The sequence below is a fragment of the Parus major genome, chromosome 11 (genome assembly GCF_001522545.3).
Source record: "Parus major isolate Abel chromosome 11, Parus_major1.1, whole genome shotgun sequence".
Taxonomy (NCBI): Eukaryota; Metazoa; Chordata; class Aves; order Passeriformes; family Paridae; genus Parus; species Parus major.
The window spans coordinates 6212370-6237399 of record NC_031780.1 but is presented as its reverse complement, the minus strand read 5'-3'; the positions used below and the strand labels follow the sequence as shown (position 1 = coordinate 6237399).

General features: G+C 55.3%; 3 protein-coding genes across 5 annotated transcripts in view; 1 reads left to right on the top strand and 2 right to left on the bottom strand.

Moving 5' to 3' along the window:
- The window catches only part of CNGB1 (cyclic nucleotide gated channel subunit beta 1), a 29707-nt gene extending 19412 nt beyond the window's left edge, over positions 1-10295 (bottom strand). Inside the window, exons 1-12 of the mRNA XM_033517280.1 lie at positions 6883-10295; positions 6568-6625; positions 6380-6437; positions 6144-6270; positions 5859-5901; positions 5627-5693; positions 5464-5545; positions 5021-5057; positions 4547-4679; positions 4366-4441; positions 3771-3807; positions 247-412 (exon numbers count right to left, since the gene is read on the bottom strand). Of these exons, the coding sequence (XP_033373171.1) occupies positions 247-412; positions 3771-3807; positions 4366-4441; positions 4547-4679; positions 5021-5057; positions 5464-5545; positions 5627-5693; positions 5859-5901; positions 6144-6270; positions 6380-6437; positions 6568-6625; positions 6883-6972 (974 nt within the window). The 5' untranslated portion in view covers positions 6973-10295. The remainder of the gene's footprint in view (positions 1-246; positions 413-3770; positions 3808-4365; positions 4442-4546; positions 4680-5020; positions 5058-5463; positions 5546-5626; positions 5694-5858; positions 5902-6143; positions 6271-6379; positions 6438-6567; positions 6626-6882) is intronic.
- A 93-nt stretch (positions 10296-10388) lies between these two features.
- ZNF319 (zinc finger protein 319) lies at positions 10389-19578 on the bottom strand. Of its 2 annotated transcripts, none has more exons than XM_015639644.3 (2): positions 19381-19578; positions 10389-17960 (listed from the first exon to the last, which is right to left on the bottom strand). In XM_015639644.3, exon 2 carries the CDS (start codon positions 17589-17591, stop codon positions 15930-15932), a length of 1662 nt encoding a protein of 553 aa, XP_015495130.1. In that variant the 5' UTR covers positions 17592-17960; positions 19381-19578; the 3' UTR covers positions 10389-15929. The 2 variants fall into 2 exon arrangements, with proteins under 2 accessions (XP_015495130.1, XP_015495129.1); XM_015639643.3 differs by having other exon boundaries at positions 19371-19572.
- A 497-nt stretch (positions 19579-20075) lies between these two features.
- Positions 20076-24477, top strand: USB1 (U6 snRNA biogenesis phosphodiesterase 1). 2 transcript variants are annotated; one of them, XM_015639520.2, is made up of 8 exons: positions 20076-20219; positions 20320-20471; positions 20578-20761; positions 21233-21286; positions 22305-22410; positions 23053-23136; positions 23424-23524; positions 23653-24477. In XM_015639520.2, exons 1-8 carry the CDS (start codon positions 20116-20118, stop codon positions 23831-23833), a joined length of 966 nt encoding a protein of 321 aa, XP_015495006.1. In that variant the 5' UTR covers positions 20076-20115; the 3' UTR covers positions 23834-24477. The 2 variants fall into 2 exon arrangements, with proteins under 2 accessions (XP_015495006.1, XP_015495007.1); XM_015639521.2 differs by having other exon boundaries at positions 20077-20219; positions 23424-24399.
- Positions 24478-25030: the final 553 nt, after the last annotated feature.

The window sequence follows — 25030 nt, the reverse complement described above, 5'->3', positions numbered from 1 at the left end:
CATTGCTCTCATGGCTCTGCCACTGCCTGCCCTGACCAAAATCGAGACACCAGAAGAAAAAGACATTTGATCAGGCAGCTTTTGGATCCTACTGGGGGATGCCCCCCATTTTGGAAACAGGCAGCTCCACCCCCAGCACTTGCAAGGATGGATGCCCAGGGACAGGCTTGTCCCTTCCCATGGCCACCACTCTGGGGACTGGAGAACACACAGACCTGCCCACCAACAGCATCTCCCTTCCCCTACCTGTTTTCCTCTTCCTGAGGTTCCTCCTGTATGGTGGGGAGGGAATGAGCTTCTGCCTCCAGCTCAGCCCCGTGAGCCCGGGCCGCCACCTCTTCGTTAATCTGGCCATCATCAATCTCTTTCAGGACGGGATGAGTTTCCTCCTGTTCCCCAGGGGCTACATGAACTGAAACAGGAATGGGGAAAGGAGGGTGATGGAGTGACAGTAGCACATTCTCAAGAGGCCAGGTTAGGGCAGATCCCAGGTTTCCTTGGCTCGATGGGGCAGTGCTGAAGCAGCTCTCAGCCTGCAGAGCTGGGCAGCCCTGCTGCCCCTGAGCTGTGCTGCACGGGTGCCTTGGGCCCCTTTGCCAGGAGGAAGAAGGAAATTCACCATTTTGCACCAAGCACAGCCAAAACCCCATGAAGGCCTTGAGCAACCTGGTCTGGTGGAAAATGTCCCTGTCCATAGCAGGGGGGTTTAGCTTTAAGGGCCCTTCCAACCCAGACCATTCTGTGATTCTATGAGAGCTCTAATCCTCTGCACACAGGTGAGTGCTGGCTTCCCAGCACAGGTAGCCACCTCCACCAGCAGTGACCTGGCCCACCTCCAGGCCATGTTTTGTCTCTCCTTGCAATCTGGAAGGGCCCAAAGCCTTTCCCCTTGTGAACCCCCAGGGAATTGCTGTCCTAGCACAGCCCAAGGGCCCTGGGTCTGCAAGATCCAACCCAGAGCTCACATCACAACACTCGAGCACCATGTCCTGGCCTCTCCGAGCACTGTCCCAGCAAAGTAGCATCCCACACCCCTTGTCACTTCCCAGCATCACTGGGGAAAAACCCACAGCAGGCTACTGGGGGCTGTAGGTCAGCTGCAGAGTGAGGAGTCTGACCCATGATGAGCCCTCTCTGTGTCCCAGGGGTTCCCATCCTACCACGTCAGGCTCACACCAGAGAAACAGGAGGAGGAAGCACATCCGCTTACTGTAAAACCAGTTTATTTTGAGGTCTGCCTGACAGCAAAACTTACATATCCACAACAAAGCTAATAGGAAACGTGCAAACTGAGCTACAGAAAGGCAGGAAATCCATGCAGTGTCATATCTGTGGCTTATTTACCCATCCCATGGTGTCCACAATGCCTTTAGCCCATTCCCTCTGGATCTTTATTAATAAAAACATGGGGTAGCAATCAGGGAAATGGCTTTTAAAGCACACCATGGCTTTTGGATACATTATATGAAAATGATGTAAATACTAAGACTGTGTCCTGGTACCAGCAAGATGCAATATAAACACAGGGGATGGATCTCGGGGTGGTCTCTTGGCTCACAATTCATTGTTACAGTTGCCTGGATGGTCCTAAAGAGATGCAATGGTGGGAGATCTTAACCTGTTCTGTCAATACATCAGGGGGCTTATTCAAAATATGGAAAAATACTTTTTACCAAGGTCTGTAAGGATGAGGAGCAACAGTTTTAAACTGAAAGAGGGGACATTCATATTGGACATAAGTAAGGAATAGTGTACTGTGGTTGCCCCATCCCTTGAAGTGTTCAAGGCCAGGTTAAGATCTCCCAGTGTGTCCCTGCTCAGGAAAGGGAAGCTGGACCAGATCAACTTCAAAGGTCCCTCACAACCCAGTCTGCTATTCCAAGGTCTGTATTCAAAACCTGGAGTGTAGGTGCTTCCACCCCCCTGAGCCCAGTGTGCCTGCACTGGCCATGCCTGCCTGCAACCTCTGGGCTGGAAACAGCCCCTGGAATTCCCTCCCTTCTGGGACATTCCTGCTGCTGCAGTTACTGCTGCATCCACACAGCTGTGAGCTTCAGGAGGGAGCAGCCATAGTTGGGGGTAAGGAAAGTTTGGGGTAAGTTCTCTTAGAAAAGCCTGGGCAAATTTGTTAATCATTGACTCCTACATATTCACGTAGAGATTAACCTCACACACCTGATCTGCTGCTGCAAATCAGAGCCCTTTCCACTTGCTGGGAGGAAACACTCAGTTATGGAAGAAAAGCAACAAGGAGCTGACAAGAGCTTCAAGAGGTTTCTAATGTTACACCTCAGAGGCAGAAGTTGACTCAAGCCTGGAGATTTCAGCTGGGAGTCTCGGGGTGAATATTCAGATGATGTGGGGGCATTGAGAGGGCCAGGAGTGCTGAGAGATTGCAACAAGAGGCTTTCTGCCACCGAGGTGTCCTGAGTGATGCTTTTCTACCATCCTGTAAATTACAGCTCCCATCTCATAGATATCATCCTGCAAAACCAGTAGCTCCAATTCCCAGAGCAAAGAGGGAGCCAAGTGGGACAGCCCTGGGACCAGGTCCCTGTGCCAGCAATGGGTTCCCACTGCCCCAGCTGGGAAGGAGCTAGAGACCATTTGCAGATTCCCCTTTGCTTTTCCTCCCCAGCTGTGCTTTCTCCTCAGGCTGGTCTCTTTTGGGTGTGGGAAGGGCTGGTTTGCCATGGTCTTCGTTTTCCGTTTGTTTCAGAGGCGCTAAGCCCCTTTGCCCCCTGAAACAAAAGGAGAAGGAAAACATTAATGAGCGTGCTGGCAGTTTGGTGCCAGGGCAGATCTCTTGTTTTACCCAATCATTCCCTTCCTTGGGCAGGTTAAGTGACCTGGAGATGCCTCAAGGCACCAAAGCCAGCTGGGCACCAAGGCTGTGCTAACCCAGAATATGCAGCAGCATCCCTGGCTTTGCCCCTTTCTGAGGTCCATGGCAGCACACAGGCCTCCAGTTTGTACAAACACATGGAGAAATGCCTTCCCCCAGCATTTCCCTCTCTGAAGTTCAGCCAAGGGGCTGTTGGCCTGCAGGAGCAACTTTCCAGCACATCCTTGGGGGGTCTGCATTTTCCATATGCCTCAACAGGTCCCTGCTCCCATCACAGCCCAGCCAGCCACTCTTTTCAAGGGACAGCACTTGCACAGGGGTGTGTAATCCTGCCCAGACCATCCACAGAGGCAGCTGGGGCTCTGCATTTTGTCCAGCATCCCCCAAAGTGGCTGCAGTGGGGAGCAAAGCCCCCCTGCCCACAGAGCTGGTGCTCAATCCCCTCCACAGGCACACAGCAGTGTGAACCCCGCAGGTTTTCCTGCATTCATGCAGACTCCATTCTAAGACATCTAATCCCAGCATTTTGTTTTCCTGAGGTACCTTCCTAGACATCTCACACCAGGCTTGGCAAACACCAAAGGAGGGAAAGAAAGCAGCAGGTTTGAATTCCCTTGTAATTCTTTGGTCAAATCCCTCCAGCTCCAGCACAGCTCAGGACAGACTTTGATATCAGCACTAACCTCAAAACCCAGGACCTGAGGATGTGCACTTGGAGACTCGGTCAGCCTGAGTTTTACTAAGCTCAGCAACAGCTCGCTCTTCTCCATTGTCAACAGGTCCCTGGGGGATTCCAGGGGCTCCTGAGCTGGCACCCAGGGCAGACCAGGAGAAAAGAGGTGCCAGTGACCCCTCTTCCCAACAACCCAAGCTAATAATGAGCTTGGCAGTCAAATCATCAAGAAGAAATGGAGCCACCACTTACTTTGTTCCACAGGACTTGAGGTTGCTGTGGCCACTCCCTGTCAAGAGGAGAAGGGGACCTTGAGACATTGCTCATTTTCAGGAACCCTCAATTTTTACCCTCAATGCCCCATTTTCAGGAAAGATGTTCCTTTTACCCTAAATACCCCGTTTTTGTGGCAAGCTGGATGGCTTGGCCATGGGGACAAGCATCCCCACACTCATACAGGTGGTACAGGGCAGGAACACTTAAGTGAGTTTGCCTGGGGGCCAGGGAAGCAAAGGAGAGCTGTGTAAGGCTGCTGCTACCTCTCCTTAGAGCTGGGACCACACCTGCATGAGATGCCAGAGCCTGGACACCAGCCAGTGCTGCACAAAAAGGCAAGGAAACAGTAAAGAAAGTGCATGCTATGGGATCTTTGGCTGCTTAGAAGCCAAACATTGACTTTCATCAGCTAAGTGGGTCACGGGGACTTGTTCCCTTGACAGAACTTGGTGACAGCCTAAAGCACAGCAGGTCCCAGCACTGATCTAGTGGCATCTGGGTGGCAGGGGATGCCCTGCTCATCAGGGATGTGGTGTTCCCGTGTTCATTTCCTGTCCATCAGACAGCATACCTGCGTGTCCTGCTTCTCCCTGGTCACCGGCTGCGGCATCACCTTCTCCAGCCCCTGGACAAACCAGCTGAACATCCTGGAGACAAGAAACCACAGTTAGAACTGGCAGCCAGAGCCTTTGCTCCAGCACCAGCTGTTCCTCTGGCCACCAGAGCCCAGCAGAAGGTGCCACCGGGGTTACCTGCCGCCATCCACAGCCGTGGGCCGAGGGCTGGGGGTGGCCACGGGCTGCGGCTGCCCCTTGGCTGCTGCTGCCTTCTCCTCGGCTGGAGCGCTGCATTTGGATTTCTCCTGGGTTTTAGTCCCTTTAGTGTCTGCTCAGGTTTGTTCCAAAGAAGGAGGAAGATAGGCAATGGAGCAGTCAAAAATTGTTGGGAAGTGAAGCAGGAAGAGTCAGGTCCCACAGAGGGACAGGCCTCAGGGGCTGCCCTGGCCCTGCCTGGACGAGGGCACGGACACTTTGGGGACAGAAGCTGTGTAGGGCCTGTGCCGTGGTGGTGGGACCTATGTCCCCACCCTTGGGAGCTGTGTCCCCACCCCTGGGAGCTGTGTCCCCACCACTCCTGGCACAGTGGGTATCCTGGGCATGGAGCCGAGGGGCAGTGCCAGCGCTGCCCACAGCCGGGCTCAGGGCACCAGGGATTGGATCGCTCACCTTCCACTGCTCCTTCGCTCTTCTCCTTCTGCTCTGTCTGTGGAGGGACAGAGGGACAGATGGACGTGGCAAAGCACTGCCTGAGGCCTCAGGCCACCCCAGGTGGACATGCCCCCACCGCAAGAGGACCCACATTTCAGCCCCACACACCCAACCATGCCCACTGTGGTTTCAGTCCCACTGCCATGACAACAACCATTTAACCCAGACACCAGTGCTGCTGACACCAGTGGGTCAGTCCCAAATGAAGGGTTCTCCCTGCAGCAGGGTTGAGGAACACCGGGGGGGCACCCAGAGGTCTCGTTTTGCTCTGCTGAATTCCCTTGGGGTTTTCCTCCCCAAGGTCCCAGCTGGGGTGTACAGGAGGGTGAAGGCAGGGAGCTCGCCTCACTCTCATCTCTACCCAGTAGCCCCCAATTCTTCCCGAGCTGGACAGTGCTCACCTCCAGCTTTTTCATCCCCTCTGGCTGCGGCAAAATCCTCTCGAAGCCCTGTGACAGCCAGCTGAGCACCCGGTTTCCTGCCCTGAGGGAGAGCACCGGGCTCAGGGGGCTCATCCTCCCCCCCTGCCCTCCCGCATCCCCCCAAACCTGGCGGGGCACCCACCACTCCTGCGGGCCGGGCTCCGCTTCGCCCTCGGAGACGTCCTCCTCGGGATCGAAGGGAGTTATCTCTGCAAGGAGAGCACTGCTGTGGGCGTGGGGAATCTGCACTGCTGGCAGCTTCAGGTCCCCCCATCAGCCAGCACAAGGGGACAATAGTGCTGGCATCACCAGTCGGGGAGGTGGGATGTGGGACTCCAGGATGCTGCAAACTACCAACTCCCTGCTCTCCTTACCCAGACCATCGTCGTCCTCATCCCCAAGGACCTGGACCTCTGTCTGAAAAGCCGAACAGATTGTCTGAAAACCTGAGAGCCCAAGAGAGGGATCATCCCGCTGAGTGGGGAGGGAAACCTGCCCTTTCCCCAGGGATGGAATGATGATGAGGGCAGAAACCCATGCAGAGAGGGTTTAGTGCTCCCAGTTAGCACTGGGAGGGTGATAAGAAGGAAAAAAGAAGAAAAGGTAAAAAGAGGTAGAAGCTCAAATACACTAAACCATTTCCCAGATCTGTCTCCTACCTCATCAGCAATGTCGATGCTTGTCTCAAAGCTCTTCCCGAGTGCCTGCAGCCCTGGGGCTGGGGCTGGCTGGGGAATCACCTTCTCCAGCCCATAGGAGAGCCAGGAGAGCACACTACTCCCCACACTGCCAAGGAAGGGTGTGAGTCAAACTGGGAACACCATCCAAGGCATCCCATCCCCAAAAAGCCAAATCCCAATCAAATCATGTTGCACGAAGGGTGCAGGAGCTGTACCTGTCGAACACAGAACTCGAGTCCTCAGAGACCACAAAGGTCACTTTCTTTTCCGTTTCTTCAATGGCAGCAGGGGAAAACAAGACAAGCTCCTATCACCACTCTGGCAGCCCCCAGGAGGCCAGGCAGGAGTGAGAAAGGTGGGTACAGGAACAATGATGTGCAGCCTGAGCCAGTGTGGGGCTTACCCTCAGTGCGTGCCCGGTCAGCAACATCTGTGGGACCACTGGCCTTTCCTGTTGGTGCCTTCAGGGCAAAAGGCAGAAGGTGTCAGAGAATGATGCACGGGGGACACTGTCCCTGTTCAAAGGTGGCTGCAAACTCCAGGGACACCCCATCCTCCTGTTGCTTCCCAGCAGCTCAGGAGTGCATCCCGGCCCCCATCCCTCCTGGGGATGCTGTGGAGCATCCCTGGGTGCCGCAGGGGATGGATGCAGAGGCACCAGGCACCTCTCATCATGCTCATGGTGTCCCCATCATCCCCAAGCTGGCTCCCTGCTCACCTTAGCTGGCTCCAGCTCCTGCACAGGGGTCTCCTCTGCCACGTGGGGCACCGGGGGCTGGGGCACCACCCGGTCAATCCAGCCCATCATCCCACTGGCTGCGGGCAGTGCTGAGGGGTCTCCAGCTGGCAAGAGCCCAGCAGCAGGGATGCACGCTGCCCAGGGAATAGCAGCTGCACCAGCTGTTCACACTGTCTCCTGAGCAGCCCAAAAAGGTCCTTGGTGTCCTTCTGTTTCCACGTCCTGCTTGGGAAACACGGCACTGCAGCACAGCCAGAGCAAACCCAGCTCAGCTCCTCATCCCTCACCACTACTGTGAGCAAACTACTCACTCTATTTTATTCTCACCATCTCAGTTAAACTTGCTTTTCCTAAAGGTAGCTCCTCAGTTAGATGTTTTATTTTCACAGCCTGTCCTGACTAGGAGGCCATTGCAGATAGATCACAGAAGTTGTGATGCTCTGCTCAGGGTCCTCTACTCTCCCCATCATTTTTCATTGGAGGGAAGCTGAACAGTAATTTGAACAGAATTTTTTAATGAGGAAGTTCATTAAAAACATATCCCCTCTTTCTGCTCCTGAAACAACTCTGCTCCACCACCTTTCAGCCACATCCCAGGGACATGGTGGCTGCTGGGGCAGGTACCTGCTGGGGGCTCTGGCAAGGGCAGCAAAGGCATCCAGCACTGGCTGCTATGTTGATAAGATAGGTAAAAGTAAGATGTTGTAGAGCAGGGATTCAGCTGTCCAAGCTCTGTCTGCTTGGTCTTTTTGGGTCCCTTCCTTCCCTCTGTGAAGCAGGTCCAGGCTGGGATACAGCACCAGCATGCCAAGTGATGCTGCACATTCCCATTCTTAGGTACTGAACAAGAGCTGAACTGAACAAGGCTCTCATCCAGCTCAAACTGGGGTATCACTTGCTGTTGCCTCTCTGAAGGGCTGCGCTCTGCCCAAAACGCCCCTCTAAAGATTCCCCACTCTGCTCAATGAAGGGCTCAGGAGCACCTCAGACAGCCCCCAGGTGATACCTGTGAAGGGCAAAAGAAAGCAGATCCCTGAGCTCCTTCCAGCCCAGCCAGGAGACTGCACTGGAGTTTCAATCCCAGTTACACATATGATCCCAGTCCCACATGCAGCAGGTAGAGGCTGGAAGCTGCTCAGCACTGGGCTCTTTGAATTAACCCCTCATGCAGCTTTCAGGCATGCAGGACATCTTCAGTTCCCTTGTGATGGCTCACTGGGGGCTCTCCAAAGCCTGGCTCCTTAAATCTGGCCTGGGGTTTGCAGGAAGGATGATGTGTGTCCTCAGCCCTTCGCTTGCCTGCACCTCAGCAAGGCCAGGAGCCAGGTTTGGATGCAGCCACAGCATCGCTCCACACAGCATTTCCAGCCCCCAGCACACCATGGGCAGGGTCAGCTCTCCCAAAGACCCCCACATCCCACAGCTGGACAGAGGGGCTGTAAAACACCTCCCAACAGGCCTGACAACCAGAAACCAATTAAATTACCTTGTATCTCTCACTGGGTATAAGGGATTAAAGAGCTGTGAATGCCCCGGGAACAGCAAGGAAAAGCTGCCAGTGCCGTGCAGCAGAGACATTTCCACCCATGCTTTCGCACTCTCACGGGTCCCAAAGAAGGCCAGGGTCCATGTACACAACTGAGACCAAACAATCCTGGAGAAAGCCCCCTGAGACTGCAGCAAGTCCCCCTTGTCAGCCAAGGGTTCCTCCTCCCTTGACATGAGCTTGTGCAGCTGTAAAAGCCTGGACCATACACCTGTCCTTGGTCTGAGAAAAAAATTGGAGGGCAGAGGCTGTTCCTCTGCCAAATCTGCACAAGAAGTGGGCAGAAACATTTGCGGGTCTCCACAAAACTAGCTGCTGAAAGAAATAGGAATAAGTGACCAGGATTTGCCTTCAATGACACGAAAGAGTTGGCAGTCTTATGCATCCTGCTGCATTGCAGGCACCCAGCGGTGCCACCACCTGTTGTGGCAGTTCCTTTTGCCAGCCAGCAAAGGGCTTTAGTCTCATTTCTAAGAGCAAGAAGGGCACAGATCCATGGTCTCATCTGGAGCAGGAAGCACCACAGCCTTTCCTTCTCCCCCAGCAGCTGATCAAACCTCCACATTACCCAGTCCTCGCAGCATCACTCCCCATGGACCGGCACAGCTCGTCCTCTGACTCTGTTTCGGATCACCAAACCCCCCTGTGATGTGCACAGGCGGTCCTGCAAAAATCCCAGCCTTCTCCCTCACCTCCATCACTGCCACTTACCCCTGCCAGGCTCACCACTGCCTCCCTGAGAAGCCACCTCTGCGATGTGTGGGCTCCCTCAGCCACTGCAGCTTGCCACTGAGCCCCCAAACCCAGCTCAATCCGCTCAGCGCTCTATGAGGATTAGCCCTGTGCTGCCTGCAAATGGGATTACTGGCACCCAGCTGTCCTGAGTGCCCAGGCTTCCAGCAGCCAGCCTGGCTTTGGTGCAGGGGGCTGCAAAAAAAAACCCCAAAATCGAGCAGGTTTGAGAATCCCTGGAGCCACCAAAGCTACCCCAGGCACTCACCAGCAGTGCTGTGGGGAAGGCAGTTGTCTCACCCATGCACAGGTGGGTGCAGGGATGTGCAGAGGAGCAGCAGTGGAGCTGCTGAAACCCCGTGGGGTGACACAAGGTGATGTGCTGAGGGTGCTCCACCCACAGCTCTGTCCCAGCTCCAGAGCAACGAAAGCAAATCTGTGCTGGGCTGAGCTAAGCCTCTCCTTGCTGAGCCTGCCAATTGCTGCTTGATCCGTTTACCTTCAGCCCTGCATGACTGCCAGCCTTTCCCACTGCCCCTAATCTTGGCCACAGTGATACCCTGGAATCCAGGTACCAGCACAGCTTTTCTGCTCCATGTCCAGCCTGTTTCTGTATATCCAGAGCTCCTCGGAGCAGCACTGGAGCTCCCTGACCCAGTTCCTCTTTCCCTGCCTCCATGGGTGTCTCCATCCTGGTGGGCAACAAGCAGCCATCCTGCCTGGTCCCTGCACCTCTGTAGCAGCATTCCCTCTTGCTATCACAGGATGGGGGATGCAAAACAAACCCTCAGGAACAGCTCGAACAGTTGTATGTGGGGCTGGGATCCCCAGAGCACAACATGCAGCAGCTTCTGCCCCCTGAACAGCTGCTCCTTTCTGGCAGGGAGAGACTCCTGCCTGCTCCTGCCCTGTAGCTCCCAGGGAGAAGTTTTGCCCTGGGGAGGGATCATTTCAATTCTAGCAAGAGAGAAAACCTCTCAGCATACTCTGCTTGTGTTTGCTTTCGGCCCCTGGGAGCCTGCTCATACCCTCTGCATCTTCTGGATACCAGGAAGATGAACCATCAATTCTACTTCAAAAAAGTTCAGGGGAAAGAAAGAAAACATGAAAAAAAACCTAACAGAGCCAGACAGAGCACAAAGACAGATGAAGAGGCAGTGCTTGGCACATGGTCTCTGCTCCAGAAATCTTACACACCCACAGGAAGGTATAAATAACTATAAATTTATTAGTAAAGCAAAACCATTTGACACTCACACAGAAGAGCGGGATGTGTTATTACAATATATATACACACATACATGGAGTATCATCTTAGAAACACATGGAGAGCAGTGTTAAAGGCACTGCAAGCCACACAAACCTCAGCAACCTTGGCTGTGACTTCCATCAGCCCTGGGAACTCTACCAGAATCATGACCACAGGTTGGGAGGCACCAGAGAATCTCACTGACCATGAAGTCCCTCAGATCCACGGCTTGGAGGCACTCAGAAACAGGCTCAAGGTCCAGCTCCCACCTGTGGTCCTGCTCTCCCCACTGAGCATCCCAGGCACGCTGTGAGAGCAGCATCTTCACATCCACAAAGTGTCAGAGGCAGCTGCCAGGAGATGCTGCAGAGGAAGCTGGGCAGCTGGGGAGAAGCTGGGTGCTCACCAGGCCTGGGGGGAGCTGCCAGCCCCAAACCTCACCGGCCTGCCCTTATTGAATCTCAGCATTTCACCTGCACGCACAGGAACCTTCCCACAGGTGAACTCGCCACCCAAGGGAGAAAGAGTCAAACTCTGAAGAATAACAAGAGGGTTTTGCCTATTTTTTAATGGCCAGGCTTCAGCTGCAGCCTGGACATGATAGCAAATACCCAAGGGAAGTGCAGAAAATGTTCTCCTCCCTCCTCCCTGCAAGGGCAGGCTTGAGTGCCCAGGGATGGTCTCAAAACTCTGTCAGAGGATGCTTTCCCCTTGTCCCCAGTCCAGCACATGGGCCCCAAGACCACAAGGTGCCCATCTTCCCACCCAGACTGCAGAGATGGCACCTGCTCACTGGGGAGCTGGCATGGCCACCTGAGCACCCCCACGGTCCCAGGGGTGTCCATGGCACAGCTAACTCAGCTCAGCTGCCTGCTTGGTGCACACAGCTGCTCCACAGCACCCAGGGGAACTAACTGCACTGTCTGAGCCCACCCCAGTGCCATGACAATGCCTGACAGTCCTTCACTGACTTCATCCTCAGCCTTGGAGATGGAAATGTCTGCTCTCACCCCAGTCCCCTTCTCCTACAGCTCTGTTCTGGCTCTCGGTCCTGGCTTGGATTCACTTGTTGGAGCATGGGTGGGATCTGGCCAAGCCAGGCTGCCAGGTCACAGGAATTGCCCATGCCCAGTGAGATGGATGGCCTGCTGGGGGGAATGGCCAGAAGCACCCACTACATTCCAGCAAGATTCAGGTCCTAAACACCTGATCTCACCACCAGTGGTTTGGTATCACCTGGATCCAGCCTCAGCCTGTGAAAGGAATTTGGGCCTGGGAGGAGCGGAGGGAGGTGGGAACGAAGGAAGAGACTTCACAATCAATATGGAAGAACGAATGAAAAGCAAACCACTGCTTACAAATAAAGAACTGAACAAAGAGAAAAGAAGCTGAGAATGTCTTTTAAAAATATAAGCTGTGGAAGGGGCTGAGACAGCTAAAGGCATCCTGTAGGTAGGGTCAGGGAAGTGAAGATCAGTAAAAGCCCAGCTCATGGACTACCTTTTCCTGGACCCAGGAAGCCAGAGGAACAGCAGTCTTAGAGAGCAGGACTCTGCCAATTTAACCCTCCTCTCTGCCTACTCAACAGCATCCTATGCTCAGACTGCCTGCAGAGAACCACCCTGCAGGAGGGACCACCCGCTATCCAGCCCCACACAGCATCCTCAGGTGCTCTGGTAACCAGCTCTTGAACTGGATCAAGTGCTTGCCACGGGGCTGATGGCACACCAGCTCCAGCACAGCAACTCTTTTAGGTGCTGCAGGGCAGTGAGGAATGGAAGAGGCCAAGCAGAGGCAGGAGCCTGAAAGTTGCTTGAAATAAACACTAGAAGTTAAGTGCAACAGGTACAGAGTAGAGACATGGTTTACTTCCCAAAGGGCTTTGGCCCCAGCCGCTCTTTGGTTTGAAAAGGAAACACCAGCAGTCAGCAGAGAGCCCTGCAGTGTGATGCCCCAGGGACATCAGCTCCCAGGCCAGCCCCCACCTCCCCACACAGCACAGCGCTCCTGACACTCAGGGGCCTCCTGCTACTTCCACCACCTTCCACCTCACTGCACAAAACACCACCCAAAGGCACAGCAACAGAAATGGACCTGCTTCCCCTACCCCTGTAGGCAACACTGCTGCTTCCAACTAGAAAATGCTCCTATAAAAATATACCCAAAGCTCTCTGTGGCCACTCAGTGCCCACCCCACACAGGTCCTCCACCTGCAAGCTCCAGCTGCATGTTCTCCATGGGCTTCTGCTGGATTTGGGCTGTTGCAGGGTAGCAAATGAAACAAGAGACTGAGTCACTATGGACTCATAGCCTGTCCTAGTAATAATGTTCTAATCCTGCACCATGATGTTTTTGAACCTGGAGGCACCTATTCACCAGCTGATGACCTGGATTGGGGCTCATCCCTGCCAAGCTCCCCACAGCATCCCCTCTCTCCCTGGCATGGGGCCCCGTGCACACAGCCCTGATGAGTCTCTCTGCCCCTGCAGAGAGCCATAGCTCCTCACTGGGATATCCAGGGCTTTCCCAGCTGCTCAGAGAAGAGAAACACTTCCCAACAGTCTCTATGTCCAGCTGTACCAAGGGGACAGGATCTGGCAGCTCCAAGGCCCCCACAGAGTGTGGAGCTGTGTCTGGGGTTCACCACCATCCTCCTGCTCCAAGCGCCAGGCATCACCCAGGCAGCTCCCCCAGGCTCCTGGGGAGGGAAGGGAGCAGGGCACAGCCAGTTGATGATTTCTCCAAACCCTCCTCTAGCCAGCAGCTCCCCCAGAAAGAAACAGCAGAACCACAAAAGCCCATGGAGGCTGCATCTGACTATCTCACACCCTCCTCTCTAAGGAAGATGAGCCTCTCTGCAATCTCTGAGCCCTGGGCACTGATCCTGGCTACCAGTGCTGTGCCCAAGTGCTCAGGGTGACCACTGAACCCCTGGCAGCTGTGCTGGGCAAGAGCAGAGGAGCCATGGCCCGAGGCAGGAACACAGCAAGGGTTCAGGTGTGTGCCACAGTCCTCGTCTGGTCCCACACCTGCAGCCTCCATCACCACCAAGCCCTTCTGTAAAGACAGGATTAACCGTCCTTTGTTTGGACTCTTTTACTCCTACAATAAAGCATACACTGAACTTACTACATATTAAACAGCAAAAACCAGCTACCTAGAACTAAGGAGTTCTTTAAAAATCCAAGTTACCACATCTCTTTTTTGTTAAAGATCCAGTATGACATCAAGTTAAACTATACAGTATTTTTAATGAATTTTAACAAACTGCTTTAAAAAAAAAAAAGGTAAAACAAAAAAAGAAGGAAAAGAAACATAGATGGAAAACTTGGTAGGAAGTTCTACATCTTTGAGGCAGCACAAAGTAAGATAACCATCATGGGTCCCTCCTCCTTGGGCAGCAGAGAGCACAGTCTGTTTTAATCTCCTTAAAGTTGCACATGAAGAAGACTCAGCTCTGGAGTTCACCCTGTCACTGCACTCTCCCAGCCCCCGAAAATGCACCCTGTTCCCCCTCACCGTGCTGGAAATGGAAAACTAAAGTCTTTCTCCATCTTTCAGACAAGTGTCCCCTAACAGAGATGCAAGCCCAGTCCCACCCTCAGCAAGGTTAATCTGTGTACACTTGCCATGGACAGCAGTTATTGTTACAAATATATCACTCGTAACTGTATATATAAAGTTATTATATGTAACCTTGTCCTAATCACTTGTGCAGCACATGGGCAATTTACTGACTGCTGTTCACTACAACCTCACAAGAGCACCAGCCAACACCACAAAAGAGGTGAGGCTTGGCAGGGACCCCTGAAGACCACCAGGTCCAACTCCTTGCTTGCACAGGGTCAGCTACAGCAGGTTGTCCAGGACCACATCCAGGCAGGGACTAAACATCTCCACAGATGGATACTTAACATCTTAATATCTCCAAAGATGGAGAGGGGAAGGCTGGGGGGCAACCTAGGAGGCACATCTTCAACCTTCAAGGCATCTAACTGACATGTAATGGATCTCTTGGACACAAGAAGCCAGCAAATTCCTGCAGAGGAAAACACCTGAGGCTGCATCAACCTTACTGGGGGAGATTTATTTTTAAGTGATGTTTACAAGAAGTGTGCAAAACCTGAAAAATACAGACGAGGTAAAGAAAGGGCAAAGGGGTAAAACAGGACTCCTGCAAGAGGGGAAAAAATAGACTTCTCCTTTACCCACTGCTAACTTTGCCCTCCCCACGGAGCCAAGCCTGCAGTCCAGAAAGGGTTCTCCTGGCTCACTCTGGTTCCTCCAGTAAATCAGACATCAAGCCCCTGGCACGTGCTGTGGGTACTGCTGGCCATGGCAACACCTCTGCAGTTGTAGGATATTGTAGTGTTCATCTCACCCATTAGTGTTGGAGCTGTCACAGCCCTTTGCCTGACCCTGCTGGGGGTACCACTATCAGCCCAAGGGGAGCTCAAGGGGCTGGAGGCAAGGCTCAGAAGGAGGGCTGGGTCCCTTGGGAAGCAGCTCCTGAACGCCAGGCTTTTGGGAGCAGGGTATGAATGCTGTAACAGAATCATGGAACTGGTAGGGTCAGAAGGACTTTTGGAGATCATCTAGTCCAACCCCCCTGCTAAGTTAGGGTCACCTAAAGCAGGTTACACAGAAATATGTCCAGGTGGGTTTTGAATGTCTCCAGAGAGGGAGAATCCATGACCTCCTCCCTGGCAGACCGTCTCAGTGCTCCTTGCCACACTTTCTGGTAGCAGCACAGTGCTTCCTACAGTTCCCTGTGCAGCTGGCAGGGACAGGGGCCAGGCAGGCTCACTCAGAACCCTTGCAGAGTGTGACAACCAGCAACTGCAAAAGCAGCAATGCCAAAGTGCTTTTTGGAGCTGTGAAGCCCCATGGCTTTTCCCTTTCAACACTCTAGAAGGAGGGAGAGCAGGGGAGGTTGGGGCAGTCAAACACTAAGAATCTGAAACAATGCCCTCAGCTGAGCCTAGACCAAGTTGGGAGACCCCAGCAGCAGAAACCTGCTATCTCCATGCCAAGCAGAACACCCTGGGAGAAGGGAGGGTAGGCTCTGCCTTGCTCCTAAACCCTCTCCAGGAGGAGAGTCACCCAACCCTTCCCACCAGCCCTGCTAGGCAGGGAAGGGGAAAAAGGCTGCACGCAAAGAGCTGGTGCCTGCAACAGGCAGCTGAGCTCCCAGGACTGAAACTGCAGGTACAGCATTAACTATAGTCCAGGGAACACCAGGCATCTACAGGCACAGTTTCCTCTCTCCACCTCCCTCCTCTCCTTTCCACCCGTTTGAGATGTTCACGCCGTCTGTTGCTACTTCGATACAGGTGGCATAACGACCACTGAGGCCAGAGGAAAGTTTACCTGCCCACACACCGTACCCCCGCTTTCCCCCACACTCCCTGGAGGTTGCCAACAACCCAGGAGAGGGAAGGGAAGGCCGAGGCTCGGGAGCGTCCCATGCAAGCTGAAAGCCACCGTGGGGCGGGAGGCTCATGGCAAGCAGGCGGCCACCTGGTAGGCACCCTCGGCCGTGTGCTGGACGCTGTGCTCCTGCAGCAGGCCCAGGTCCAGGAACCGTTCCCCGCACCACATGCACTTGTACTGCTGCTCCCGGGCATGCACGCTGTGGTGTTTGTTGAGGTGCTCGCGCTGCTTGAAGGCCTTCTCGCACGAGGAGCACTTGTAGGGCTTCTCACCCGTGTGCACGCGCCGGTGGCGCTGCAGGTCCGAGGCGTACTTGAACCGCTTTTCACAGTCGGGGCACTTGAGGGGCTTCTCGCGGGCCGGGTCGCAGCGGTGCTGCACGAACTCCGAGGAGGAGAAGAAACGTCTCTCGCAGAGCGTGCACTTGAGCGGCTTCTCGGCGCAGTGGGCCAGCTGGTGCTTCTGCAGAGCCGAGGCCCGCTTGTAGGACTTGTTGCACACCGCGCACTTGAAGGGCCGCTCCGCGTTCTGCACGCACTTGTGCCGCAGCAGTTCTGAGGACTGGTTGAAGCCTTTCTGGCACACGTTGCACTTGAAGAGGTTCTCTATGCCGTGCACGTGCTGGTGGTACACCAAGTGCGAGGGCTGCACGAAGCCCTTCTCGCAGAGGTTGCACTTGAAGCGCTCCTCGGCCTTGTGCGTGCGGCGGTGGCGCATGAGCGCGTACTGCTGCTTGAAGCTCATCTGGCACAGGTCGCACTTGAAGGGCCGCTCCTCGCTGTGCGTGCGCTCGTGCTGCCGCAGGTCCGAGGGACGCTTGAAGGCCTTCTGGCACTCCCCGCAGCGGAAGGGCCGCTCCCCGCTGGGCGTGCAGGGGTGCTGCAGCAGCTCCGAGGACTCCTTGAAGTGCAGCTCGCAGACGTTGCACTTGAAGAGGTGCTCCCCCGAGTGCGCGTACATGTGGCGCACCAGGTGGGAGCGGTGCTTGAAGGTCTTCTCGCACACCGTGCACTTGTAGGGCCGCTCCGAGCTGTGCGTCCGTTTGTGGTGCACCAGGTGGGAGGACTGGCTGAAGCTCTTGTCGCACAGCGTGCACTTGTACGGCTTCTCACCCGTGTGGATGCGCTCGTGCCGGGACAGCTCCGAGAGGTGCTTGAAGGTTTTCTGACAGATGGAGCAGCTGTAGGGCTTCTCCGAGGGGTCGAGAGGCTGTGAATGCTCTACCTCAGGAGGCTTGTAGGTCTTCTCACAGATAGAGCACTTCATGGCGTTGCCGTTGTGGACGTTGTGGTGCTGTGCCAGCGAGGTCAGGAGGGAGAAGCCCATCTTGCAAACCCCGCACACAAAGGGCTTCTGCTCCACCTGGATACACTGGTGTTCAAGGAGGTCGGTGGCCTGGTGGAAGATCTTCAGGCACTGGGTACACTGGAAAGAGCGGTCATGGCCTGGCAAGCACTGGTGCTCATGGGGGTTGGAGAGGTGAGCGAGGTCATGGCCGCACACACCGCATTTGTGGGATGGCTCTCCAGCCTGGATGGGGGCGTGCTGGTGGTGCTGCAGTCCGGGGTCGGGCTGGAGCAGGATGCCGTACACGGCACAGCCCAAGGGGTTGTCAGCAGTGCTGGGAGGGATGGAGTGCTCTGGGAGGGTGGCTGCCCCAGCGTGGTGCTGCTGCGGTGGCGGCGGCTGCTGTGGTTGCTGCTGTTGCTGCTGCCAGCTGTCTGACATGCTTGGGAAAAAAAAATGGGATTTTAGCAGTGATAGCTTCAGCTTCCCAGTGGAAAGGGTTCAAGTAAAAGCAAAACCAAAAGATTCTGAGATCTGATTCCCTGCAACTGATCCCCTGAAGTTGAGACCAGAAAATCCAGCCCACAGACAGGATCCTGGGAAGAAAAGACGTGGAGACTCCAGAGGCTCCTCCTTAGACCAGCAGAAGTTCTTTATGGACTGATTTGGTCTGGCTTTTCCTTCTTTTGGACAAAAGAATGGGAGGCAGAGGCAAGTGCCTTGAAGACAAGAGGAGGCCCTTCTCCGTGCTGGCTGCAATGTGCTCACACTTGGGAAGGGTGCAGGAAGCAACCCAGGGAGCCACTCTCTCTGCAAGAAAGAAGACAGCTCATGTCAGGTCCTAGAAGAAATGTGGGCAATTCTCTATCAATCCTCCCCCATGGCACTCTTTGAAAACTCTCCTGCATCCCTGCAAAGTTACCAGGAACCAATGTGGAACCAGAGCCCCACTTGCTGCTGAGCAAAGGGCCTGGGACAAGGAGTTCACAGCCTGGAAAGGATTGGGCTCTGCCTGGACACAGACAGGCACATGTTTGGGTATTATGCTCTCACGAGAGGCAGCACAACCACTCAGGGTCTACTCAGCTCAGCCTTGAGTGAGTCACTGGATCTCCAGTACAGCTGTGGCACTGTCTGAGAACACTGGTCTCTCTGCACAGGCTATGCACCAAACATGGTGCAATGAAGAAGCTACCAGGTTAGATTTTATAGGTGTCAATGCAGATCCTAACATAATCCCACCCCAGTTGAAACAGCTCTGTGAAATGGTTCTGCTCCTCTTTACACAAGGGATGTATGCAAAGCATTTCCCCCTCTCTGGGCAGCACTTGTAGACTGGAAGAGCCAAAGAGCTCAGGAGAAGATTTGCCCTCAGTATTATCATATCCTCAGACAGAACACAGAAACCACAGGGATCACTCTGTGAAGAAAAAAGAAGAGTTAAAGCAGTGACTTAGCTGAACCTCCTACAAAACCATGGAACAAAAGTACACTGAAGCCAAATAACCTATGCCAGAGCTGCAGCCTGGCCTTGCTACAGAGCATCATCAGGCTTGCGCTCACCGAAAAGTTCCAGTCTTTCTAGAGATGTCCAATAAAACCTGCCACCAACTTAGAGAAGAATAAGACCCACCAGTGAGCAGCAGACAGCGGCAGTGTCAACACACCTCAAGAGAAAAGGTGCAAGCTGTGGTGAGCCTAGAGCCCCCCAGCCGGTAAGAGCACTCCCACGTCTGTGTGAAAAACCTGCCCTCAGGGTAAGGAAATCCTTGGTCTGCCACGAGAGTGGTTAGTCTGGAACTAAGCAATAAAGAGCACCAGAGAATGCCACTTCCCAGCATCCCCACCTCCACCGACACCCAAGCTGAGACTGGGTTGAGCCCCACAGCTCAGGTGGTGCCGGACCCAGCTCTGACTGTGGGGACACTTCGTTGTTTTGTGGTCCAGCACAGTTTCGGGCAGTAAAGCCCCCAAAGGCCCCATCGCAGCCCTGTCGGCACGCAGGGTGCCCTCCTCCTACAGAGCTCACCTTGACGAAGGGAGGGCTCGCAGTGACGGTACCTGCATCCGAGCTCGGCGGGATACCAAACTTCAGCCCAGCCCGGGCGCCACCCTCCCCCGCACACCCCGCGAACCGTGGCAGGATGAACCCACCGGCGACGCAACCCGGCCTAACGGGGAGGGGAGACTGTGCCCCTCACAGGGAAGAGCGATACCAACCTTGGCTTACCGAGGGCTCTGCGCGGGGACCCGCGTCGCCGCCAGTTCCAGCCTAACTCATCCCTCCGTGGGAGGTGGGAAGCGACAACCATTTAGGGAGCGCGGTCGGGAGCGCAGAGGTACTTTCAAACTGGCGAGGCGGCCTACTCGGCATGGCCCGGCCCGCTCCCGCCGGGCCCGGGCCGCCTCAGGGCCGCGGGGCGCGGGGGCGGCCGGGGAGCTCGCAGGCCACCAGCAGCCGCCGCCGCCGCAGCCCGCGGCCAGGCCCGGCCCGCCGCTCGCCGCTCCCCATCGGGCGGCCCCGCTGGCAGCGCGGGGACGGCGCCCCGAGGCCTTCACCGCCGCCGCGCCGGGAGGCCCCGCGGTGGGCTCGGGTGCAGGGGGACGCTGCCCGCCCGGGGCCGCCCCCGCCCCGGCGAGGCGCACACAAAGGGCGGCGGCGGCGGCCGGGCCGCTCACCTGCGGCGGGAGGAGGCCTCGCCGGCGGCAGGGCCGCGGCCTGCGCGCTGCACCCGAGCCCCGCGCTGGCGTGGAGGCGGGAGCCGGGATGGAGCAAGGGAGGGAGGGAAGGGAGCGAGCGGCGGGCGGGAGCGCAGCGGAGGGAGCGGAGCGGGCCGGGCCGGGGCGGCCGCGGCGGCGGCGGAGGAGGCGGGGCGGGCGCGGCGGGTGCTGCCCCCTGCCGGGCCGCGCCGGCAACTGCGCGGCCGCGGGGAGCGAGCGGGGTGTCCCGGCGGGAGCGGCGGCCATGAGCGCGGGGCTGGTGGGGTACAGCAGCTCCGAGGAGGAGCAGGAGCAGGAGGAGAAAGGGGGGAGCCGGAGCGGCGGCGCGCAGGGGCTCCCCGGGGCCAGGTGGGTGCGGTGGGGTGGTGGCGGCAGGAGCGCGCGGGAGGCGGGAGCACGCGGCCTTCCTCCTCCTCTTCCTCGTTCTCACCCCGCTCCGGTCCCGCAGCGCCGGCCGCCCCCGCCTGCCCGCGCCCGCCGGCCTGCCGGGAGACCTGGACCCGGAGGAGGCCGTGAGCGATGACAGCTCCCGGCACGGCGGCCGCGTGCGCGGCTTCCCCCACGAACGGGGCAACTGGGCCACGCACGTCTACCTGCCCTGTAGGTACCGGGACCGGCATGGGTCCGGGACCGGGGGGATGGCGGGACGGAACTCAGCCCGGCGGGGATGCGCGGCCAGCGCTGCTCTGACGGCGCTGCCCCGCAGACATTGCCCAGGAGGAATTCCTGGAGCTGCTGGAGCTGCTGATGTCCCGCGCCCGCACCTACGTCCCGTCGCTGGTTGCCATGGAGGAGTTCCACCTGAGCCTCTCGCAGTGCGTGGTGCTGCGATACCACTGGATTGAGCCCTTCGTTCGCTCCCTCAGGGAGCGCCTGGCCGCCTTCCACAGGTGGGTTTGGCAGCGCCCCGGGAGAGCGCTTCTCACACCCCTCCTCTGCCCTCGGCATCCGTGTTTCACCAGCATCCACGCCCTAAGGTGTCCCTGGCAGATGGTGCTGGCAGAACATTAAAGCCCTGGGGATTTTTCCTCACTGCCTCAGGATCTGGCACCAGACACATAAGGTTTTGGCTTTCCAGGATCAGGCCAGAGCTGTGCCATCCCTTAAACCATGGATGATTTTGTTGCTTACATCTGGTGTAGGCACTGGCTGAACATCAGCTGCTTCAGGGCTTCCGTCATTGTCCAGATTTTGGAGGGCTGGAAACGGGAGGGGAATTAATTAATTTGAGCCCCAAAAGGTTCTGGTTGCACTAGTTTGCCTGTATCTTTCCATGGCTTGGTAGCAATCCTGGCCCCTTCTCATCTGCTTTTTTTTTTCTTTTCCTCCCTAGAGCTGAAATAGGATCTTTCTTATTTCAGGTTCTTCTGTGTGGCTGACCAAGTGAAGGTTTACACCAACCAGAACAAAACCAGGTGAGTGCACAATGGAAGAGCCTGCCTGCCCCAGGAGAATGCTGAACAAGGTGCTGGGGGGACGGGAAGTGTCACCCTGCCTGTCCCACAGTTGGTCTGTGTGACAACATAGTATGTGATCACCTCCAGATCATCTCCAGACATTTCACACCTTCCCCTAGCCATCTGTACAAATTTTAGCTTTGGCGCTGATTCTCTGCAAGCCTTTGGTCTCATTAGCCCGTGTGCACAGCCTGAGGCAAGCAGAGCAGGACCACCTCTTTTGGCAGCAGTGCCAGTCGTGAAATTGTAGTGCAGATCTTCCAAGAGCTGGAGAGAAATAGCTGAGATGGTGCTAATTCTCCTGGGTGTCAGCTCAGAAGCCTGATTCCAACAAATGCAATTAGTTTTTTTGAATGTCAAAGCAAAGGTGATTAAAACAGCGAAAAGTTGCTGAATCTGGCGGGAAAGGCAGCCCAATAGTCCTGGGTAGGAAAAAGTGGATATGGAACCTGGGTGACAATTTAATCTTCTGCTTCTCTCCTGGAGGGGAAGAAATGATGACTGTAAATGACTCTAGAAGGTGTCATCCCGACAGTCCTGGAGGAAGTGCTGACCTCTTTGTCACATTTCTCCAGCTTGGTACTTCCCATTCCCTGCTTGCTCTCACGCTGTAAAACCTCTCCAGCAACTTCCACTTTTTTAATGCAGCTTCTGCATGGGCACGGCACTCTGCTGAGATTCCCATACAGTGTGTCCTTTGCCTGGAAAATTAATTATCATGTCCCAAAAGGAACTGAGTTAGTCTAGTAAACCTACCTGGTTTATCATCCAGTCCTACTTCTCCCTGCTACCACATCTCCTGTTTTTCTTCAGAATACAATCAGCATCCCTGGATGCTTAAACTTGGCATTCCTCAGACTTCCTTGTGTTAGGGAGTAGGGAACTTGCCCAGTAGGAATGCAGGGCGAAGTATTCTTAGGGCTGTGCTTTCTGCAACATAAAAGAGTCCTTGCTGTCTCTCCTTGCCTTTCTTTAGGACTTTTATTGGCTTGGAGGTCTCTGCTGGGCATTTCCATCTGCTGGAGCTGGTGTCAGAGGTGGATGGAGTTCTAGAGGAATTTGACCTTCCCACATTCTACAAGGTGAGGCGTTTCCTGCTTACTCCCCTGCCAGTCTGGACATGCTGGCTGGTTCCCTGCAAGATGTTCACTCAAATAAACAGGAGTCAGTTGCAGTGACTGCCCTGCATGGAAGCAGAGTTGTCATAGGATAGAATGGGCACTGTGGGACTGAGGATAATCCTTGTGTCTTTGTCTTGGGCTCCTTTCTTGGACATTAGTCCAGAGTTTTTGCATATTACTAGCTTTGGGATCAGGCTTGGGATTTTGAAGGGCCAGACCCCTTCAGTTTGTCTGTCTCCAGAGCCAAGCAGGGAGCTCATGTGGGTTATTCAGAAGTGACCCATGTACCTGCTCTACAACCAGTGCTGAGAGATTCTCCTACAGCTGCAGAGTTGAGCACAGAGAGGTTGGGAACCAGGCAGCCTTGCCCACTGGTGTCCAGAAGGGCTGGTTTGGGAAGCCCAGGATTCCTCTTGCCTCCAGCACTGTCCAGATCTGCTCTGCAGCTGTTGGGTTGGCAGAGGGGACTCTCAGCTTTGGGATCCTCCAGCCTCTGTGATCCTAGATGAGGCAGCAGCATCATGCCACATCTCCCACTGTGGCTCTGTGCATCAAGCAAAGCCTTCTTTAGCCCTCACATTCTTATCCCTGTTTTGTCTTCAGGACCCATCCTTCCACATCAGCTTGGCCTGGTGCGTCGGGGACCTGTCTGGCAGGCTGGAAGGGCAGTGTCTGCGGGAGCTCCAGGTGTGTCTCCATGTGGTGTGGGAGCAGCAGGAGGGCAGGGCTGGTGTCCAGCCACATCTCCCTGCCAGGGTTGGAGAGTGGGAAAACCACTGAGCAGGACAAACTTCAGTGGGCTAAAAGATGAGAAGCTTTTGGAGGGAGCATGTATTAAGTCACCCTCCTGAGGGAAGTTAGAGGCATCCAGCTGCAAAAGGCTTCATCTGTGGCTTGCTTCAGAGAGGGAGCGGCTGACTCTATCCTCTGGCAGATCCTCCTTCCTGGTACTGACTCCTGCCTCTATTTTCCAGGACATTGTGGATGGGTTTGAGGAGTCAGCATTCCTGCTGCGTATCCAATGGGAGCAAATCCGCTGCAAATCAGGGAACAAGTACTTCTCCTTCCCTTTGAGGTAGGGGCAGGTGGGGCTGTGCGTTTTGGAGCCTTGAAGAGCCTGATGCTGGACCAAGGACTGTTGTCTGGCACAGCTCTGGGTGGCGTGGGTTGTCACGCACCTCCAAGCTCTTCTTGCCTGCTCAGCGTCTCTGCGGTGTTTGTGGCCTCAAGTCGAGCTACTTCCAGTTTGAGCTGCTGGCTGAAGAAAACTGTGTTTGTAGCAGATTCCATCCTCGCTGCTGGATGTGCTGCAGTCAGCACCGGTGGTTCCAGACATCCCACAGTCACTAATTTTGCTGGTTTTTTTTTAAAAAGAAAAAAATAAATCTTCAAAAGCCATAGATGCCTTATGGGAAGGAGGAAGAAGGTAGCGTGGGAAGCTGCTACTAAAGGGAGAGTGTCTCACACAGTGGGAAGTAGCAGTGCCAGATTGTTGGGAGACTCTGGGCATGTTTTGAGTAGCAAGAGGAAAGGACAAGGAGCTGGATCCTCTTCCCTGAGTGTTTTCCTACTGTAAGCCAGCTTGGTCGAGCTCCTGAGTCATGTTGTGTCCCTCTCACACTGCTGCTGCCTGTGTAGAGACATTGCAGTGTCTGATCCTTTTGCCAAACAACAAGAGCTTGCTGCCAGGTGTGGAATGGACAGTCAGTGTTTGCCTGAGATGGGAGGGCAGTCCCTTCAGGTCAGTCAAGGGGTTGCAGCTCCTGCCCAGGCCCCACACTTTTTTTCCCTGTGTGATCAGCACCCCAGATGGATGATGACCCAGGGGAATACAGGTTGGACACTGTCCCTTGGGAGAAGCTCCTTTTTAATCCTTTTGTTCCTGTGGGTTGGTCAGCTGCAGCCTCTCAGGTAGTTGGAATAAAGAGGATGCTGATGCGATGTGCTGAATCTTTTATTTTGTGTCTGTTATTCCATGTCTGTCCGGGACTTCTGAGCAGTAAAAATCTGCCTCCTCATGTCATAAAACTGTGTCTGTGGTGTATTTTAGACACAATTCCTGCAGGTTTCACGTGAGGCCACGTCTGTCAGTGCTCCTGTGAGCTCCATACTGCCTGTCCTGGCACACCAGAGTGGCTTTGTCTCTGGGAGCATCGCAGCCAGTTGCTGCTGCCAGCAGCCTTTTTGAAGTCCTTAACAAAAAAACCTGTTAAGTCTTTAGCCAGTTAGTTTCCCGAATGGGGATCTGCAAGATAAGTTTCTTTTGGGGGAAGGAAAAACAAACAAACGTAGAGATATATTTAGCCCCTGGGGACTTAAGTGAAACCGGTTTCTCCCAGGTTAATGCTCAACCACCGGCCCCAGCCGGGCCTGGCACAACACCCAGTTGTGTAACACCGGGTGTCAGAGACCGCCGGGACAGGGGACGATGGCTGTGGGGACAAAGTCGGGGGATGTGGCGGCTGCCGGCGGAGCCTGAGGGCGGCAGGGCCCGGGCGGGGGTTCTGCCCGGGGGGTCCTGTCCAGGGCCGGGAGGTTGTGCCCGGCCCGGGGGGTTCTGTCCAGGGCCCGGGGGGTTCTG

Coding starts and splice junctions, on each gene's coding strand:
- USB1 (XM_015639520.2), top strand. CDS start 20,116: ATGAGCGCGGGGCTGGTGGGGTACAGCAGCTCCGAGGAGGAGCAGGAG. Junction 21,287..22,304: donor ACCAACCAGAACAAAACCAG/GTGAGTGCACAA, acceptor GCCTTTCTTTAG/GACTTTTATTGGCTTGGAGG. Junction 23,137..23,423: donor AGTGTCTGCGGGAGCTCCAG/GTGTGTCTCCAT, acceptor TCTATTTTCCAG/GACATTGTGGATGGGTTTGA.
- ZNF319 (XM_015639644.3), bottom strand. CDS start 17,591: ATGTCAGACAGCTGGCAGCAGCAACAGCAGCAACCACAGCAGCCGCCG.